General features: G+C 53.2%; 1 protein-coding gene across 3 annotated transcripts in view; it reads left to right on the plus strand.

The window, feature by feature from the left end:
* Positions 1-7,859: 7,859 nt before the first annotated feature.
* The window catches only part of CNTN2 (contactin 2), a 34,562-nt gene continuing 21,521 nt past the window's right edge, over positions 7,860-20,900 (plus strand). Inside the window, exons 1-3 of one of the 3 annotated variants that reach the window (XM_015448879.4) lie at positions 7,860-8,038; positions 9,215-9,411; positions 17,647-17,801. In XM_015448879.4, coding sequence (XP_015304365.2) covers positions 17,732-17,801 — 70 coding nt within the window. In that variant the 5' untranslated portion in view covers positions 7,860-8,038; positions 9,215-9,411; positions 17,647-17,731. The remainder of the gene's footprint in view (positions 8,039-9,214; positions 9,412-17,646; positions 17,802-20,900) is intronic. The other 2 variants (XM_065540498.2, XM_005540570.5) reach the window with 2 other exon arrangements.

The following is a 20,900-nucleotide window of genomic DNA, read 5'->3' on the forward strand; positions in this document are numbered from 1 at the left end:
CACTACAGAGGGTCACTTACCATCTACAGGAAGAGCCGAGAGCGTGTCTGGAGAGAGACTGCTGGCCTACATCTTGAGAGCCAGGGGAATTTAACCAGGTATACATAAGACAGAAGAGTGCTATTACAAGCAAGGAACAGCACAAAGAGCGTGAAATGAGAGAGTCCAGCCCCTTCCAGAAATGGCAAGTGGGTCAATCAGGCTGGAGTAAGTCAGGAGAAGACAAGAGAAGAAGGTAGACTGAGGAAGGATCAAACTACACTATCCCAACGAGCCCTGTGTGGCATGGGAAGGAGCCTGGAATCTTACCTGGAGGCAAGAGATGCTGGAGAATTTTTAGCAGGAGAGTAACTCGATCTGATTTGCATTTTTGGTAGCTCATTCTGACTGCAGATCTGGAGAGTGAATGGGAGTGGTGAGACTGGAAGGCCTCGTGAGGACATAAGAATGCAGGTGAAAACTAGGCAGGGTCAGAACTAAGACTGGGAGGAAGGCTGGGAAGGCAGAGGATGCATAGGAGAGGCCTTTCGGGGGCAACAGAGTCAGCAGGCCTGAGTGGTTGGCAGGACTTGGGGGTGGGGTTGAGAAGAGATCGGAGCCACAGAAGATGGAAAAGTCTGGAGGGTGCCACTCATGAGGGCAGGTGTCCCCCCCAAAATAATATGTTAAAACGTAAACCCCTAATGTGATACCATTAGGAGGCAGGGCCTTTAGCAGGTAATTAGGTCATGAGGGTGGACCTCCTGTGAATGGGATCAGTGCCCTTATAAGAAGACACAAGAGAGCTTGCTCTGTTGCTCTCTGCCATGTGATGATCCAATGAGAAGACGGCCATCTGCACACCAGGAAGGGAGCCCTCACCAGACACTGTCTGCTGATGCCTTGATCCTGGGCTTTTCGGCCTCCAGAACTGTGAGCAATACAATTCCATTGTTTCAGCCACCCAGTCTATGGTATTCTGTTAGCAGCCCAAGTTACTAAGACAGCAAGGAACCCAGGAGGAGCAGATAGACAGGGTGAAAGTGTGTATCAATCAGGGTTTATGATTGGGCTTATGAAGTTTATTTCAAGAATTTGACTTACAATTTGGGGGCTGGCAAGTCAGTTTTCTGTGGGGCAAGCCAGCAGCCTGGAAACTCTCAGGCATGAACTGATGCTTCAGGCTTGGGGCAGAACTGCTTATGTCTCAGGGAAACCTCTGTGCTCCTTAGGCCTTTCAACTGATTGGATGAAGACTACCCCCATTATCGAGAATAATCTTACTTAAAGCCAACTGACTGAAGATGTTAACCATGTCTACTAAATGCCTTCACAGCGACACCTAGATTCATGTTTGATTAAATAACCATGTACTATATATAGACTTGCCACGTTGACCCATAAAACTGACCATCACAGGTGGGAGTTCGAATATCCTGTGGTGACATGAGAGGCCCATGGACATCCAAGTGAAGACCTGTGGCTGGCCAGCACAGGTCTGAGCTGCATGTCGAAGGACCCTTCCAGGTCTCTGTCACCTCATCTACCACCTGCTGCAATGCCTGACTCGTCAGGCTTCCCACTTCCAGGTAGGCGTCTGCTCTGTGCACTCCACCCTCCCTGCCACCCCACAGTAGACTCTTCAAAGCACAAGTCTCAGCCTTGCAGGTGTTGCTTACATCCTCAGATCCTTCCAACAGTTCCCCATTGAGCTTAATAAAGGCCCCAAGGGCTTATAATGCTCATTATGGACTGGCCCCAGCCTACCACTCCAGCCTCACCCCTTCCTTGCACCCTCAACACCAGGCATGCTGACCAACTCCCTTTCAAATCTGCCACACTGTCGTCACCTTTGCACAAGCTGTTGCTTCTTCCTGGCACCATCTCTTCCCTGCCTCCTCCAGCTCGTACCACAAACACCTGGTCTACCTGATAAACTCAGAGTCTTCCTTCAAGACACAGTTAAAATGTTTTCTCACTCCCAAGCCTCACTAGGCCAAGGCTGATGCCCCTCCATGATGCTTCGTGCCAACTTGGGTTAGAGCATTCACAGGATTGGATTCTGATTATTTGTACACGTCAGTCCCACCATTAAACTGTGAGCTCCTCACGAGTACTCACTGTGCCTTATTCTCCTCTGTATCCCCAGCACTTGGTGCGATATCTGATACAAGGTATCAGGATGGATGAATACAATATTTTCTAACAATTTCTGGTTATCGTTTATTGAGCACATCTTTTGTGCCAAACACCATGCTAGAAGCTTTCAGTCCTGAATCAGTCTAGGTTCCCAGTTGCAGGCAGCATAAATAGACTTTGGCCATTGTAAACAGAAATGGAATTCACCAGAAGGCTATCAAGTCGATCATAGAATCAATGGAAAGACTAAAGAAGTCGACTGAGAAATTGGCAGGAGCCAACACAGACCAGCCAGCAGAGACAGGCTGAGGTCACATCTGGGCAACGTCCAGCCAGGACGCCACTGCTGGCATCACCCACACTGGACACTCCCTCCACTGATGCCAGAACCTTGAAATGCCCGCTCCCTCCTCCACTACTGTCCAACATGTATGTGTATCCCACCATGGCTGATCCACACAGCCTTTTGAAGCAGAGCCTCTCCTCTACTTTACAGACGATGAAATTGAGTCTTAGAAGCCTATGGTCACACAGCCAATCAATAAGGTGGGTGGAATTGGAATCAAGATCTGTCTGACTCCAAGGCCTTCCAACCACTCTGCACTGTCTCCTTCCTGGGGGCACCACTGACATTGCTCTTCATGGAGGAGCTCCTTGTGTAACGCTATACAGCAGCCCCGAGATTCCACACTGACGTGGGCTGATTGAAACTGCTTCCAAGAGGTTGTACATCAGACACCCAGAGATCCTGGAAAATAGGGGTCTGGACTAAGGCTCAGGGAGGCCTGCAGAATCTAGTAAAGGACTCCAGTGTCCCCGCCTACCCTTTCCACCTCCCATGTTCCATGGCTCCCTATTAGCCACCCTGGGCAGGCTTAGTAAAGGACAGACAGAGCCAAAGGTTATCTGCTCTTCAGCCCAGGCCACTTCCAGGGTCATAGGTGCCCCCAAGACTGTTCTCTCATATCCTCTGGATGGCATGGCTCTTACCAGGTCCAAAAGATGCCCCCACCAGGAACATCTTCCTTAAACCCAGATGACCTGGGGGAGTCAAGGACAGAGCTCCAGGCAGGGAACCCACAGACCCAGTCCTAGCCCAGCTCCACCCCCACTGCTCTGTGCCCTTGGCCCAATCATTTCACCCTTCTGGCTTTGGTTTCTTTGTGACTCAGTCCCTCTCTACTGCCCTGCCCTCCTGCCCTCCCACCTTCCACACTAGCCAAATTGTTTCATAAAAAAAAGAACTCAGGGTTCTTTGAGCTCTTTGGAGAGACCACATAAATGCAGGGCATTATTAGCATCATTACTATTAAATATTAATAATGACATTAGCATCATCTATTATAAGCCTGAAAAAGGAACTGCAAGAGCTCCAGGTTGAAATGGCAAAGAGAATAATTAGGCCCCTCCGGGCCACAGACCCCTGTGGGCCCTCATGTGAAATTAGGAAGGCAAATGCAGACAGGGCATTGAGATCTTCCTTCCAGCACCGCTGCTAGGTCAACTGGGCTCCTCCAGGCATTACACAAATCATGCTCTTCCCAGGCCCCACTTCTTGGCTCCTGCAACACCACATGCCCCTATGCCAGAAACGTATTCCCCACCTCCTCTCCATCCATCCAGGCTCAATTCAAGATGCACCCACCCACCCCCACTGAAACCTTCACCCACATCCTACCTCCCTCTCTCCTCATCCTCTGAATGTTTACTATAGCTATTCTCTTTCATTCATTCACCCAGTCAACAAATATCTATTGAGTCTCCATTATGCACCAGGCACAGTGCTAAGCAGGAGGGTGGGAGACTGGGAGAATATGGAGTGATGAGATAATCCCTACTTTCTGAATTGCATAGCTGAGGGAATGACCATCAGTATTTGATATGGCACCTTGTAATTCAAAGTGCTTTTAAAAAACCATTATGTTTAATTCACATATCCTCACTACCATCCTAGATAAGAGTAGGGTCATTCCTATTTTACTGATGAAGAAATGGATTCTCTGGGCAATTAAGTGTCATTCTGTTACCTGCCCAGTGTCATCCAGGTAGGAGTGACAGAGCTGAGACACAGTCCAGTTCTCTTGACTACAAATCCAGAGCCACCCCAACTACTTGCAGCCCTTCCTGTTCTGCCTCATATCCTTGTTTTACAGGAGGGGGAGGCTAAATCCCACAAGGGAGATCCTGGCATTTTCCGAGCACCTGCTGCGCTAGATACTTCACGTGTAATTCAGCACTCACATCAGCTCAGTGAGGTGTGTGTCTTCATCCCCACATTCTGGGTGAAGAGGTATGCAGCTCGCCCATGGCCTCACAGCTGCTCGGTAGCAGGACTGGGTGTCAAACGGGTCTGTCTGCAGAGCTTTGCCTCACGGCCATATCAGTCTTCCCCAGAGCTGTGGATGGACGGTCCTGTTACCACTGTCACACTGCTTCCAAAAAGGTCACTGGCACTTCGAAGACTGCATCCCCTGGCCCTTGGATCCCTACATTCCAGGCAGAGGAGCTGCTCCATAAATACATGGCCTCCCGGGAAAAGGGTCTGGGCAAAGATGCTGGTGGCTGAAGAGGCCAGGAGAGGAGAGGTGGGGCGGGGACTGGTGAGGAAAGAGCAAAGCTGCAGCATCCTGGGGCCATGGCAGGGTCTCATCTCCTTCCCACTTGTCCCCAGGGACGGGGCCTAGAGGTCCCTTCTTGATCGGTTAGAGACCCACTGGACTCCATTACTATCAATCTTGTGCAGCTACAGTAGGAAGAAGCTGATGGTCGGGGCAGGGTTGGGTGGCCCTCAAAATGCCTTCTGACCCCCACCCACCACCACCAAGGGAACACCACATGTTTGCAGACAAATTTATAAGCCATTTGATTAGCCATCTGATTATCTTCAGCTGGCCCTTTCTTGCCCTCCTTAAAAGTCTGTGGGGACTCAACTTTGACATATGGGGTCCCAGTACGACATGGAGTCATACTGATTGGCCACAGAAAGGAGAGGCGGCCCTTATGGTCAGCTGCACTGAAGATTCTAGGCTCTGGCTGTCATCAAAGAAGAAGAAACTGTTCTGCCCCCTATTTTGCCCACCTCAAAAGAACAGACAGTAGGTAGCTGGAGTCCACAGCATGGTGGCTAAGCCAGGATGCTGGAGGCCGATCCCAGCCCTCACTTTGTCATCTAGGCTGGAGTGCAGTGGCACGATCACAGTTCACTGCAGGCTCACCCTCCCAGGCTCAGGTGATCTTCCTATCTCAGCCTCCTAGGTAGCTGGGACTATAGGTGTGTGCCACCACACTGGCTACTTTTTGTGTGTTTTTTGTTGAGATGGGGTTTCGCCACAATGCCCAGGCTTCCACTCGTTTACTGTTTCCTTTGAGTAAGTTCCTTACTCTTACTGAGCAGCATCTGAAAAATGAGGATAATAAGAACATGGACCTCTTGGGCGAGTAATTCAGATAACGCATTTAGCACAGCTCCTGGCATATGGGAGGCATTCAAAACAGATATTATTTCTGTTATTATCAAGCTAATGGGCCCCACGAGCAAACCTCAGCCTGCACCCCCAAATGCCCACCCCACTCTCTCCTCAGGAACAGGAGCACCTCAAGGCCTGGCGGTGCAGATCCCCCTAATCCCCCCAGACTCATTCATACCAGACTTCACCGAGAGCTTCAGACAAGTGAGAAGATGAGACTTTGGGAACTGTCTCCCCATCCAAGTCTAGGCTTGGCAAATGTTCTTGTTTTCACTTATTGTGTCTGCCAGCGTCCACATGGAGCATGCTGGTTGCATTGAGATCTGAGTCTTTGAGACCCAAGTCACCTGTGCTAATGACCCTCCCCAGAGAGCCAGCTCCTACCACAGGGTAGCAGCTGTCCTAAAATAGAGTCACAAAGACAGCTGTCTCCGTCTAGAGCAATCCTTGCAAGCATTTTCTGACAGTTGGTTCCTGGGCCAGCCAATTTCCTGGCCCGTCAGTCCCCTGCAGCAGACATAGCATCCTTTTCTTGGCAAGGACCTGTTCCTGCCGGTTTCTGCTGGGAGAGAACTTGCAGAGCCTCTCTTTGGAGCCCAGGCGAACTTGAGTGGTGTCAAAGAGCAAGGTTCACCTCAGGAGCTCAGAGCCAATGTACCAGCCCTCAGACATACAGACAGGCAAGGACAGCGTGGGCAGGGGCAGGAAGGGAAAGATATCCTGGCAAGGGGTTGATGTGTCTATCTACATAACATTCAACGTTATTTAAGAAACATCATTAGCAAAATTCAAGTCCTCCCCATCAGGAACAAAGAAGACTGTCTCTCAAGTTGGGCAAGACCTTTGCAGGGGCTCAGAAGGAAGGGAGGGGAGCGTATGTGGGGACTGGGCAGGCATTCCAGCCTTGGGGGCTGAGCAGCAGAACCTCCCCGACTCCTTCTCCTTTTCCAGATCCTCTCATTCTGGCCTAGGTCCCCAGGACCTTCTCCACTCAGGGAGACACGGAGCCATGATCCAGGCTTGACAGGTATAGCCATTTAAAACTGGGAGGCAGGCCTGGCCCTGCCAGCTGTTGCAGCAGCTGGACTGCTCACCGATCTTGCCTGTGCAAGCTGGACAGCAGGCAGATCAGAGGGGGGTGAGACAACAGTGACAGCCTGACAGGGCCGACTGGTGCTGCAGATGGCTGGTCCCTCCGCCTCCGGGCCACAGCCTTCCTGGGCACTCCCTCACGTGACAGGAGCAGGGCAGGAGAAATGCATTGCTGACAAGGGTGAGCACTTAGAATCTCAGAGCTGGCGGGACTGTGTCCATTTTTAATCCCTTCAGGTACCAGTGAGGCTCAGAGAGGGCAGGGCACTCAGCCAAGCACACACAGCCAGTTGGTTGCAGAGCCCAGAGAATACTTCAGACACCCAGACCCCTAATCCAGGGAATTTTTCATGACATCGCACTGCTGGTTGCTTAAAAATGGGATTGGATCCAAACCTACTGATGCACAAAAGTGTCCAAGATCAGTTACACAGTGAAAAGTGTTTTGCCAGTCCTACTGTTTTATGTTATCACTTTTGTGTGAAATAACCCTAATAACCCATGTAATTGTATACATGAAAATCATAAACCTGGGGGCATGTGCTTAAATTTATTAAGAGCAGTGGTTGAGGGACTTTCACTATGTATTTTTAAATGTCCTCTAACATTTAGATATTTTGACAAAAAGCTCAAACTACTTTTGAACAAGGGAAACAATGAAGAGGAACATGGGGTGGACCGAGAAACAGAGACGGCCCCTCCCTCCCACTTGCCCCACAGAGCAAGCTGGGGTTTCTGGTTTGGATCTGTTCCTCTGATAGAGGATTTCTGGGGAACAAGGAGGTTTGGCTCCATGGGTCTCGAGGATTTGAGGAGTAAGGGCCACTTTCTTTTCCCTCCTCACCCCGCCCCTCTCCTGCCCCTTCGGCCCTGGGCACTAGAAGTGTGGCTGGGCAGGATCGGGAGGACAGGCGGGCCAGACAGCGCCCCGCGGCCTGTCCAAGAGCCGCCCATGCATTATGGAAGACGCGCGCTGGGCTCGCTCCCTGGTCCTTAAATGACAGCAAATGAGGTAAAGCCAGGAGGGTGGGGACGGAAAGGGGGGTGGGAGGGGGGCAGAAGGAAGCCATCTCCAGGGCCCCCGAGCGTTGGCTGAGGACCGGAGCCAGCCAGTGAGCGGAGCTTGGGAGAGGGAGGAGCACATCTTGATGCAGAGATGCTGCAGTGGCTCCGGGCGCGCTCACACACACGCGCCCTCACCCGCCACCGCCGCCGCGGCCGCCGCCGCACCCGGACAGCGAGTGGCTGAGGCCGCCAGGGCCCAGAGGAGGGCCGCCCAGGGGCTGGCGGCCCGGCCGGCCCTGGCTCACCGACTCGGGCAGCGTCCACCTGCCCCAGCCAACACCCTTCTCTCGCCCCAGGTAAGTGCCAAACGCTTTTGTCTCCTCCAACCCAGGGGCTTCCCCGCGCGTTGTCATGGGCCAGGGCTCCCGGCTCAGTTCCTGTAAATATCCCCCTTGTAACTTGGGAGGGAACAGGGACAGGAACGCTAGCAGGTTGGGGCCATTCTGACTTCTGCCCTCAGCCCCTGTCTACCTCAGGGTGGGTGCTGGGGCTCCCCTCCGCCCTGTCTACGTGGGCGGCATCCCGCAGGGCTCTATCAGGCCGAGCTTGGCGGAAAAGCTGGACCCCAGGAGGATGTCCAGGAATTCGAGTTGGCCAGCGGGCAGTAGCAGCTGCCTGTGGAGAGGGCAGTTTCTCCTGGGCCGGCCCTAGGCACCCGGTCCAGGACAGGACCAGTCCATACGGCCAGGCCCTGGGCCCTGGCCTGTCCCAGAAGTCCCTGCATGGAATTGAGCCCGAGTCCTCAGATTTGAGGTTACCCAGGTTCTACCTCTGCAGGGTGACCTCTTTGCAAAGTCTTGCTTCAGTTGGACGGAGGGGAGGCTGTGGAAGAGAGAGGGGAGAGTGGAGCACAAGTTTGGGCAAAGGCCTGTCCAGGAACTGGGACTCGGGGAGGAGAGTCCTGAGGCCAGTCACATCCCAAAGGGCGAGAGGCTGGGGCCACCAGGCTGAAAATCCTTTCCTTCCCTTCCCCCTCCCAACCTTAGCTTCTCCACAAATCCCTCCCCTCTATCCTCACTGGTGGGAGGGAAGGATTTGCACAAAGTTTGGCTTTCCAGTAAGGAAAGGGGCTGGGGCCGGAGTGGTGTGGGGAGGGGAGGGGGCAGAGCTGGGGGGTTCTGGAAGGAGAGGGAAGTCCTTCTGCCCAGCACCGTGGGGCTTACGTAATGGGCTAGAGGTGGGGGGCAGCCCCAGCCAGTACGTGTCCGGAGCTGAATCCTGTCACCTTCTCCAAGAGGGTCTCTCAGGTCTGGGAAGCAGCAGGACGTGGAGGAGGCAGTGCCTACGGAAGGGGAGAGTCCTGCTGCTACTTGGAGACGGAGTCGGGCACCCTCTAGCCCCAGACCACTGGGGGCTGAGCCTGTGTCCTAGGGGTGGGGGGATCCAGTGAGATCAGGAGGGAGTGGGGTTGTGCATGCCATGGCCCCAGCCCTGGAGAAAGGTGGGTTTCAGCATCTTTTCCCTCTGCTCAGAAAGAGGTGGGAGGAGGAACAGCCCAAGAAACCCAGTGCACAGGTGATGTTCTGGTCTCGTCTGGGCAACAGTTTCAGCCTCCTCTTCCAACTGTCTGGCCAAAGACCCCTCAGCTCACTTAGGCTCCAAGTCTCTCTACCTCCTGGTCCCGCTCAGAGGGGCCGAATGAGCCACTGGAGATCGAGTGCAGCAAAAGGTGGGCCACCTGTGGGAGAGGCTGCTGTGACAGCACCTCCCGGGGGTGGGGCAGGGAGATGGCCTGGAGGTCACAACAGGTGCCCTCACTCCTGGCCTTGGGAGAAGGGAGCTCTCCCCTTAAAGACAGCAGCATCCAAGCCCCTCCCCACGGTGCCCACCAGTTAACCCCTTTCTAGCCAAGCTGCAGAACCACAGACAGGGCTTTTGCCACAAGGTCGAAGTCCTTCCTAATTGCCTGTGGGAGTCCTCAGCCAGTAAGAGGGAGGCAGGAGGTGAGACAGACAGGAAAGGGCCCCTGAGCCAATGATGTCAAAGTCACCCAAGGTCCACCTGCCTCACAGGTGCAGAGACCGCGGTGCTGACACCATGAGCAGTGAGGGAAGCAGAGGCACACTGCTCATGGAGATGAGTGCCCCAGACTCCGGGAGCCTGCTCTCATTCCCGGCTCTCTCTTACTCTCCTTCCTTCCTCTACTCCTTCTTTCCTCACATTCCCTTCTCTGGTCGCATGTACTCCACCGGCTTCGGCCCTAGGCCTCCCCCCCGCCCACCATTTCCCCTGCCAGATTTCATTCCTTATGCAACTCCATTCCAGCACCTTCTCTGCCAGCAGTTGTTCAAATAGAGACACATGTGGGATGGACCTCCAAGGAATTGTGTTCAACGGGGTGGTTGCACATCTCGTCTCTGGCTGACCAAACTTACGCCTTAGGAGCATGTACATAGACAGAGGACCCCAAGGCATCCTTTCTGCCTCTAAAGCTACCAGGGAAGCAATGCGTTTGGGGTGGTTTGGAGGATGCGTAGTCCCCTCTTCAGAAACCTCCTCGAGCCAAACGTTGGTGAGAAAGCGTATTTCAAAGACAATCTCTAAGCCTGAGTGTGGGTGGTATTTGTATTTTTGGAGGGATTCCTAGGGCAGAACCAGGGGGTTGGAGAAGAGGTGGTTGATACGCAGGGGAGGAAGAACCACAGCAAAGAAAATGCCAGGGAAGCCAGAGGGACTTAAGTTAGACTGCAGGAGATACTTCGTGGCTAGAAGGGTGAGCCATGAGGAGGTGGGGCAGTCTCCTTTCAGATGACTCTAAGGATGGTGTGGAGAACTGGGGTCTGGTCCAAGGTTAGAGAGTCCTGCCTAGAGGCAAAGGTTGGGCTGGTTGACCCTGTAAGTTTCTTCCAACTTCCAGTAATCCTGTTTCAAATGGTAAAAGGTGGATGTGACTCAGGAATCCATAAGAAGGCAGACATCCTTTTCATTCCCTCATGCATGCTGGCCACCCCTTCATCCCTCAGGACCACAACCCCAATCTAGACCAACCCCCCAGAGGCTGTTGCTAAACTGGAACGTTTATGGGAGTTTCTGTGGGCTCTGTGTCCTGATGGTAATCATCCTGGAGTAAGTGCTTTCTTCAGTTTGATGATTCCTTGCTACAAGATTAGCCCATGTTTCTTTGTTTACCAAAGAGGATGCAAACAAAAGCAAGGTGTGTGATGTTCTCATCCGAAACCCGAACATCTTCCATCCCAGGACACATTCAGGCCCAAACACATCTCAGCATCCTTCTTACCTAATGAGCCATTAAGTTCCCTACTTAGATGGGGAAGTCAACGCCAGCCTCTCACACACACCCATTTAGTCAAACCTGCTGGGTTTCCTCCAGCCCAAACCCATATCTTCTCAGTGCCTGCCACCCTCAAGGACCAAAGGGTTCTCCCACCCTGTGCCTGGCTGGAGGACAGCCTTCCTGCAGTGCTGCCCAAGAGGTGAAGCTAATCTGGACCCCAAATCCAAAGGAAACTAGCTTGAGAGGAAGAGCAGTTTGGACCCCACCTCCACCAGGCTTAAGTGCTGAACCACCTTGGAGGAAGCTGTCTAGGAACTGGGGGGAGCCTCCTTGCAGCAGAGTTGGGGGGACATGCAGAAACTGCTCTGCTAATGCAGGAGGAAATTTTCTTCGTGATTTGCTTCTTCAGAAACAAGTTGAAACCATTGTTCTTATGCCTGGCATCTCAAAAAGGGATCCTTCTAAAGCACTCATTCACTGCTTTACACCACACACAGAGCAGGGCAGGCAAGTAGGAACACCTATGGTCTGGGGGTGGATGGCTCCTGATCCTGAGCTTCCCAGGAGGACGGAAGCCTCTCCTCTTCTGTCCACTCCCTACTTTATAGGGTCTCTTTGTTAGAGTAGGTCTCTCCTGCAGGGGCAAAGACTCTAGGCTCAGATCAAGGGCCAGACTCCCCCCTGCCCAATGCTAGAAGCTCAAACAAACCCATGAGCCTGGGAGCCACAGCTGTCCCCAGAGGGCACGTCAGCACGAGGGCTGGGCCTCAGGGAAGCAGCTGCAGTCACAAAGAGCCTGCAGACAGAGCTGAGCAGCACACAGAGGGGGCTAAGGAAGGACGGGGCTGCATATCTCCCCTAAGGATGTCTGCAGCTCAGGGTACCACAGAGACCCCTCAATCACAATCCTTCACCCCGCACCTTCCAGCTGCTGCCTGGCCTGGCACGCTGAGATCCTAGCAGCCCCCACCCACGCCACCGCAGGGCCCTGTACTGACCAGAGGGACATGGGGATGGTTCAGACCTTCCTGGAGGATGATGGTGCTTGCCTCCTGGGCAATTCTTGTCTTAGGCAAAGGAAAGGGTACTGATCTTAGATCCCACCAGGCAGGAGGTGAGGGCGGTTGAGAAGGAGTACCTGTCCTGGCCGCGTGAGCCCCTGAGCACATGTACCAGGTATAACTCTGTCATGGGGGCTGTGTCCTTGTGCCCTAGTCTGGGGTGGTGTGCTAGTGCTTACCTATGACTGTTGCACCTGTGGGGTGTAAGAGGAGGGAGGCACCTGCCCAGGAGATTGTGGGTTTGTCAGTCTCCTAAATACATATGAGTGCCACCTGGATGTTGTGACTGTATAGAAGTAAGCCAGACAGTTACAGTGGCTGTGGACACAGGGCTGTGAGATTTCTCAGTTTTAAGATCTGATCTTTCCTGAGCACTCACTATGAGCCTGTGACGGTACTGACCTCACAGCAGTCCCATGAAGCAGGTCCTACCCTTCTCATCCCACTCTTGCAGATGGGAGAGTGAGGCTGGGACTGGTTAAGAAATGACTGTGATAACCAGGATTATACTAGTTGGTTGTATTAGGGGTATGCTAGCTAGACAGCACCAGGCAGGTTGACCCAATAGCCTGCCCTGTTAACCAGTGTGCTGTTTTATAGGATAGAGGTCAAGCGGGGACCTGAAGGGCTCCTCAAGTACCCTGTAGGCTGATAATAAATCACTTAGTCTCTGCCCACAGCTGGGCTCCAAACTCTCCTTTCCTACCACCATCCATCGGAAGTTGCCAAATCTCTCATTGCTCTCCAATCTCCATTACTGGGGAGAAGAGGAGAGAAATTCAGGACCAGGAGCTGGGCGTCCCAATAGGCAGCACTCTGGCGTGGAGGGTGTACCTTTTATTTTCTGACTGGCTCCGTGCAGGGGGCCTTACCCCAGAAAACCCTGTCGTGTGTTGGAGCCCCACTCACAGCCTTCTGTCCCCCAGCTGTCCCCCAGGCCCTTTGTTTCCTGGGCCCGACAATTCAGCCAGCTCCCCCAGGTGCCCTGAACCCCCCAGCAGTCCACTCCCCCATGTGCTGGTGCCTCGCAGGACCAGCCCCTGCTGGTGACAGCCTGTGCTCGCCTGTGCCAGTCTGCGCCTGCACCCCTGCACCACGGCAGCTGGCCTGGGCGAGACTTGGCTGGCTTAGGGCTCGCAGGGCCAGCTCTGGGCCTGGCATAGCTCCACTCCAGCCTTGCTCCTGACGAAAAGGCCTCCTCCATCCTGGGCATTCTAGAACGCATAATAGGGCAGATGGTATGGGGAGATGACTGATCGGTGAACTCATGAGCACATCCTAGGCTGCACTCAGGTGGTCAGGGAGCTCTGTAGAGGCAGTAACTTTATTACTGTCTCCCTGTGCTTAGCACAATGCCTGGCACATAGTCAGTAAATACTGTGATGGAAATGAATGCAGGGCAGGACTGGATGCCAACTGCCTCACCTTTAGGGAGGCAAGGAGCTCCAACCTTTAGTCCAGACTCTGTGTGTGTTTTCACCCAAGGCTGTGGCACACAATGGAGCTCAATATACATCTGATCAGGCTGACGGGTCTCCGGCGCTCCCCGAGGGCAAGCCCTGGTGCTCCTGGATCCCAGCCCCTCCCCCACAGTCTCCTCTAAGGCTGTACGTCTTGATCCCTGGAGGGTACCCAGGATCCTTGGGCTGGATTATTCGTGATTACCCACGGTAATTACTTATGGTAACAGAGATAACAGACAATCCTGACTACTGGAGGTGGAGGCGAAGGATCTGTGATGCAAACCTCCTGGTGGGTTGCAGGGAAACAAGGCAAGGGGCTGAGTCCTCACACCCGAGACACACACACACACACACACACACACACACACACACACACACAAAGACCAGACATCATCATACACAGACACATGCATACATGCAGACACAAAACTCAGATCACACATATACACAGGGACATATAGACACAACAGACAGATACCCACAAGCATTATATCCATGCACACTGGGACATAAACACGCACACACACCCAGCTCTCCCCAGCACTGCTGTGGGAGCTAGAGACTCCAGGTAGGAATCTGCCCAGAGGCTATCCCGGAGTCTCTAGCCCCTGGTTGTCTGTCTCTGCCTTGCTCTGGCACATTCAGTACAAGTGCCTGGAGCCCAGGCTCCTCCCCAGGCCGGCACCCTGCCCCCAGTGAGCTCCCGGGCCTGGCAGGCTGGCAAAGAGCAGGGAGCAAACGATGATTGAGCACCTTCTCCGTGCCAGGCATCAGGACTCAGCACACCACTGCCAACGGGGTGATTTTCCAACTTTTTGGAGCCATGAAGTCCTTTGTTTAAAGGGAACTTCATAGGAAAGTCCTGTATATAAAGCAGATACAAGTGGAGCTGCTCTGGCTGGAGCGGGGAAGGAGTCTGGAGCCCCATGCTCTCTCCCTAGTCTCCCATGGTGGCCCTGAGACAGGTGCAAACAGCCCCAAGACTTCAGAGCAGTTTGAAAACCACTGCAAGGCACTCTAGCACCTCATGAAACCCTCCAAAGAACTCTGTAAAGTGCATGTGATGATCTCCACTTTGCAGATGAGAAAACTGAGTCTTCACAAGGGGCATTAACCTGTCCAAGCTCACGAAGCTGTTCAGAGATGAAGTCAATATTAACAACTCCTGTTCATCAGATTCAAATCCTGGAAGGTCCCAACACCTCTCTATTCTGAGGATGACTCCCTGCATTTGTATAGCATCCAGGGACATATGTCTGTGATTTCCCCTGACCAGATACCGCGCTGACCCTAGAGCTCTGAGTGTGTGTGTGTATGAGAGAGAGACACAGAGAGAGAGAGAGAGAGAGAGAGAGAGAAAGGGAGAGTTTGCCTTGGGGTTGCCCCCAGAAAGCACAGAAGACCTGTCAGCCCTGTCAAGTATATATAGACTGTCCCTGACTTATAGTGACTTGACTTACAATTTTTCAGATTTACGATGGTGCAAAAGCAATACACATTCAATGGAAACCATACTTCGAGTATCCAACAACTATTCTGTTTTTCACTTTTAGTACAGTATTCAATGCATTACATGAGATACTTAACACGCTATTGTAAAATAGGCCTTGTATTTGGTGACTTTGTCCAACTGCAGGGGAATGTAAGTGTTCTGAGTACATTTTTTTTTTTTTTTTTTTTTTTGAGATGGAGTTTTGCTCTTGTGGTCCAGGCTGCAGTGCAATGGCTCACTGCAACCTCCGCCTCCCGAGTTCGAGCGAGTCTCATGCCTCAGCCTCCCGAGTAGCTGGGATTACAGGGATCTGCCACCATGCCCAGCTAATTTTTGTATTTTTAGTAGAGATGGGGTTTCACCATGTTGGCCATGGTGATCCACCATGTCTCGAACTCCTGACCTCAGGTGATCCACCCGTCTCAGCCTCGCAAAGTGCTGGGATTACAGGCGTGAGCCACGGTGCCCGGCCTTCTGAGTACATTTAAGGTGGGTTAGGCTAAGCTATGATGTTCAGTAGATTAGGTGTATTAAATGAATTTTCGACTTACGATATTTTCAACTTTTGGTGAGTTTATCGGGATGTAACCCCGTCGTAAGTCAAGGAGCATCTGCATGAGCCCCATCACGTGTGCTCACGCATGTGTTCACTGGCTCCTGGAGGCATATAATCACAGTTGTTCTTGACCAGTTAAATGCAACATACAAGTAACAACTATGATGTGCCAGGTACTTTGCTAGGCATAGGTAATACCAAAATGAACACAACACAATCACTCCCCTGGGCAGCTCAGAACCTTCTAATGGAGACGGACACAGGTCCACAGGCAGGGTACCAAAGGTGTAGTCAAGAACAGAGTGAACTGAATTCTTTGTGCAGACAGGGGCATCTTAGGCACTTCCTGGCAGGGGTGAGACATGGACAGGGCCTTGCAGGAGAGACTGCCTTGCCCAGGAAGGGCGTTACGGGAGAATGGAGATAGATGGGCTGGGGGAATGTCAGAGGGGTTGTAAGTGCAGAATGTCTTCAGTTCAAGTCTGGAACTGAGAGTGGCAAGGACAGGGAGGAACAGGTATTCAGGGAGAATTGGCACCTGGGCACCCTGCCTGTCAATGGGAAGTGGATATGAGGCTGCAGTCGGGGTGGAGGAGAGAGTGCCATCTGCTCCAACGCCCTGCCCTCTGCAAAACACCCAGCTTCTTGGCTTCCTTGCCCATATCCTTCCTGACAGGCCCTGGGGCCACCTCTCCCTTCTCTTCCCCCAGGCTCCTTTGGGTGCCAGCTGTGGCTGTGAAAGAGGCAGGAAATGGTTGTGGGGTGATCAGCTGTGGAGGGTTAAAGGGGTTCGGGAGCTCTCTTCCTGAGGGACTAGAGTGTGATGTGAGACAGGGCAGACCCTGAGCTTGCACTGGCCTTCAGCCCCTGCACAGGCCCAAGGAGCAATCTTAGGTCCTCTGCAGCCTTCCTTCTCCACCCGGGTCCCCATCCAGGGGACAGCATTCCCAGGCCCTTGGCCACTCTGCATTCTAGGGGCATCACCAGAGGCAGACCACTGAGATCCAGAGATGGGAGGGGTCTTGTCGGCAGTTTGCAAAAGGGCCCCCAGCCAGGCTCTCTCCCCAAGCCCTGACCCCCTCCCGTTGCTCTTAGGTTTCTGCAAAGAGGGCAGGCAGAGCAGAGCAGCAGAATCTGCAGCCGGGCTCGCTGATCCCTGTGGAGGCTCTGAGCCCAGTGACCCAGGTTCACTCTGATAACCAGTAACTGGAAAGCAGGCCCCTGACATTCCACACTCCCCTCTGAACTAGGGAAGTCCTCCCAGGGACTGGGAGTGAACGGGGAGGCTGGCTCTGCCCCTGCCCTCACCTCCCAAGAGAAGGCCCCATCTCTCAGACTGATGGGACAGGTGTCTGACTTGCTCTCAGCAGCTACAGGGAGCAGGTTCTTCTCCAGAGCTCAAGGATTGAACCAAGCCGCAGCTCATCTCTGTGAAAGAGGGAGGCTCCTCTGGGAGCTGCGTTAACTCTTTTGACCCAGAAAGCCTGCTGGGCCCCTTCACCCATCTGGTTGGGGGCATTGCTAATGGGGCCAAGGTCATGACTCCGCTGGTAAGAGGGTGTGGACCAATCAGTGAGACCCCTCCTCACTGCTAGGAAAACAGGACTGGGAGACTTAAAGCAGCTCCCAGAGGGGTTTACAAGCCCCCACCCAGACAGCTGAGGGGAAGAGGCAGGGGGAAAGTCGACCCCAAGCCCGCCTGCCAGAGGAAGACGTTACTGACTTCCAACCCAGGCAAGGGTCCTGTTCTCTTCCAACCTCGCCTCAAGACCTGACGGGCGAGAGGGCAGGTGGGTTCTTACCTCCCAATTAATCTCTGCTTTCACTTCTTAAGCGGCACCCCGCTGGCTGGAGTGGGGGCGGGTGGGGGTATAGGGCTGAGCCAGACTCCCAGGGGACCAGTAGGAGGCACTCAGCCCCAGGAAGAGCTTCTTGGTAATAGCCAAGCCCCTTCCTCTGGGACCCTGGGGAGAATTAGTGCTTGGGCAATTCCGGCAGCTCCCCAGGCGGAGGGAAAAGCTTTAGAGACCCAGATGTGCCTGGAGCTGGGAGGGGCACTCCTCAGCTCAGAGCCCTTCTGTCTGTCTGCCTCCTCAGGTCCTTCTCAGCCTCCAGCTGGGCTGTCCCCAAGCTGAGCTGAGGCCCTTCTCCTCCGATCCCCACCTCTACCCGGACATCCACCATGGGGACAGCCACCAGGAGGAAGCCACACCTGCTGCTGGTAGCTGCTGTGGCCCTTGTCTCCTCTTCAGGTAAGAGGGCTCATCTGGGCTTTGAAGCCTAGCAGGCATGATTATAGCATTATATCCTTGCTATGATTTGGGTGACAATTAGAAATCAGTGACTGCATTGTAGGAGCAGCTAGATTTCTGAGGCCATTTCCTTGCTAAAATTTCCCATTTGTAGATCTTACCTTTCCTTTGAGTTTAGGAGGAAAGGGAATATGTCTTTGCCGTGTTATAGATGAAGGAAGAATGACCCAGAGAGGGTGAGTGTCTTGCCCTGGGTCACACAGCAAGACGATGGCATGCCCAGATCTCCATAATATCACCCGGAGTTGCAGCCTCAAAGGCTGCACTGTCCAATATGGAAGGTAATAGCCACATGGGACTACTACAACTCAGATTCAATTCCATTTTAAAAATAATTTCCTCAGGTGCACTAGCCACATTCGAATGTTCAGTAGCCGTATTGGATAGCACAGAGCACAGAACATTTCCATCATTGCAGGACGTTCTCCCAGACAGGGCTCTGTAGTCCCCTGATATGAGCAGACGGCGGTCAATCCCAGTAAACGCTGGAAGGGTTTATTAAGGCAATGCTGCATCCCAGCAAATTGATCAAGTATAGAACAGGATCTGGAAAGAGATGTGGCAGAGGAGGGAGCTCAGGTTCTCCTCGCAGGGGAGCTCCCAGCTTGGAGGAGAGGCAGAGGGACACTGGCAGGAGGGGAAGGAGAGGGTGAAGAGGGCAGGCTGAGAGTCACAGGCCAGCTGGACTCTGGCGAGCATGTCAGGCCAGAGGAGCCAGGCAGCTGGTCTGTCCTAGGGCAAGAGGGAGGTCCCCAGCCACCTCCTGCTCTAAGGGGTCTGCTGGACCCACTGCTTGTCCTCTACCCTGACCCTCAGCCCAGATCAATAGATGCTTCTTTTCTCCTTAAACATCCCCATGGGAGTCTCCATGGTCCTGGAGTTCTAAGCACCTCAGACTCCACCTCCCCCACCCCACACCCCCTGGAAGGCTACAGCCAGTGCATTTCAGTTCCTTTGTCTCACCAGGGAAGGACTCCACTGGCATACTTTCAGATGTTCTCATTCTGTCCTCACTGCTTCCCAGTCCTGCGGCTCAGTCAGTGAGGCTGCTGGGAAACAGGGCTGACTCAGAGTGTGGGGGGAGCCACTTAGCCCCCAGGCCTCGCTACTTGTCCCAGGGTCCACCAGACTGGGAAGAGCTACAGGGATGGGGAGCCTCAACTGCACAGAGCAGGAGATGCCAACCCCAGAAGGAGCAGAGGGGAGGCACCTAGGCTTCTAGCATCCCCTCCCTCAGGGATGCCTCAGTGCTGGATCCACACCATCTAAGGAAAGGGGTACGGACAGCCTCCAAGGTCTTCAGACCCAGAGACACACGAAGCCAATGGCCAAGGGGCTGGCATCTGTTTTGCCACCTCCCAGAGCTCCAGAGAGAGACAGGAGTGGCAAATCCCATCGCTGGCCGCCACCCCTCCTGGGAAGGTGCCTCAGGTCTGGGCTTTTCTTGCTGCCCTGTCCTCGGGATATAGCTGTGGATTCCTGGCACTCCAGTGCAAGGAGGAGTATCAAGGATCCCCCTCCACCTTCTCATCTCTCTAACTCCCTTCCTCTGCAAGGTTTCTGATGCCTGTGTTTGGGGGAACAGTTACCATGACAGGGCATCAGAAAAGAATCGGAGAGGATGCGGAACAAGAATAAGGAAGGGCTGGCCTTGCCTGGGAGAGTGTGTGGTGGTGGTGGTGGTGTTGTTGTTTGGGGTTTTGTTTTTGTTTTTGAGATGGAGTCTCACTCTGTCACCCAGGCTGGAGTGCAGTGGTGTGATCTCGGCTCACTGCAACCTCTGACTCCTGGGTTCAAGTGATTCTCCTGCCTCAGCCTCCCGAGTAGCTGGGATTACAGACACCCGCCACCACACCTGGCTAATTTTTGTATTTTTAGTAGAGATGGGGTTTCACCATGTTGGCCAGGCTGGTCTCGAACTCTCGACCTCAGGTGATCCTCCCACCTCCACCTCTCAAAGTGCTGGGATTACAGGCAGAGAGTGTGTTTTTGTGTGTGCATGTGTAAGCACACACACGGGAAGGCTCATGTGTGGGTGGGTGTGTATGTAGCTGAAGAGGTAAGTGTGGGTGTGTGAGGGTGTCTGTGGATATGGATGGCTGGGAGGCTGGAGGTATGAGTGAGGTGTCTGCATGGAGGTGGTGCTATGCTGGGGATAATGAATGTGTCCAGAAAGTCTCACAGCACAGTGCGACCAGCTCTCATACCCCAGCCTCCCTGCAGAATGCCCAGGGGCATTTTCTAAGACTTGGACTCCCAAGCCTCACTCCGAGAGATTCTGACTCCTTATCTGTGAGATGGAGCACGGCCTCTGGTGGTTCTGATGGGAAACAGAGGTTGAGAGTCAGGGACACTGGGGTTAAGAATGCTGGTGGTGGGGTCAGCCTGGCCAAGGTCCAAACCCCCAGATCTGCTCCTTCAAGCTGTGGGATCTGGAGCAAGTTATTAAAGCTTTCTAACTCACAGCTTCCACATCAGGAAAATAAGAAAATGGCAATACCTATCTTGTAAAGAGGTTATGAGAAGGAAATATGGAGCATGGTATGGGATAAATAGTAAGCACTCCATCAATAGCACCTATTTTTATTATTATTTTTATTATTATGAATGCATGGATTATATATAAAAGTCTCCATGGCCATCTATAGCTGTGTGTCGGGGAGAAATGGATGTGTGTGTAAATGTGTGTATCTGGCCATTTGAGCAGCTTAGGGAGGTGCATATATACGAATTTATGTATGATATGAGTGTGCATATAGGAAAATGTGTGGAGGTGAGAGATGCAGAGGGGTGTGTATGTGAATATTTGGGTGAGTGGACGGCTGAGAGCAGAAGAGAAAGGTTTCTCAGGAAGAAAGAGTCTGAATGTATCAACGTGACCCAAGCCCACTCAGCCACGCCATCACCCAGAGTTCCTGGAAGCTGCTATTGTACGAGGTGGTTCCCAGCAGCCCGGCTGCCTCCCAGCCCCTCCTTTGCCCCCCCTCCCAGTAGTGCCAGCTGGGGCAGGGTTCCTACCCTACACCACCATCATTAACT

This window comes from Macaca fascicularis, chromosome 1 (genome assembly GCF_037993035.2).
Source record: "Macaca fascicularis isolate 582-1 chromosome 1, T2T-MFA8v1.1".
Classification (NCBI taxonomy): domain Eukaryota; kingdom Metazoa; phylum Chordata; class Mammalia; order Primates; family Cercopithecidae; genus Macaca; species Macaca fascicularis.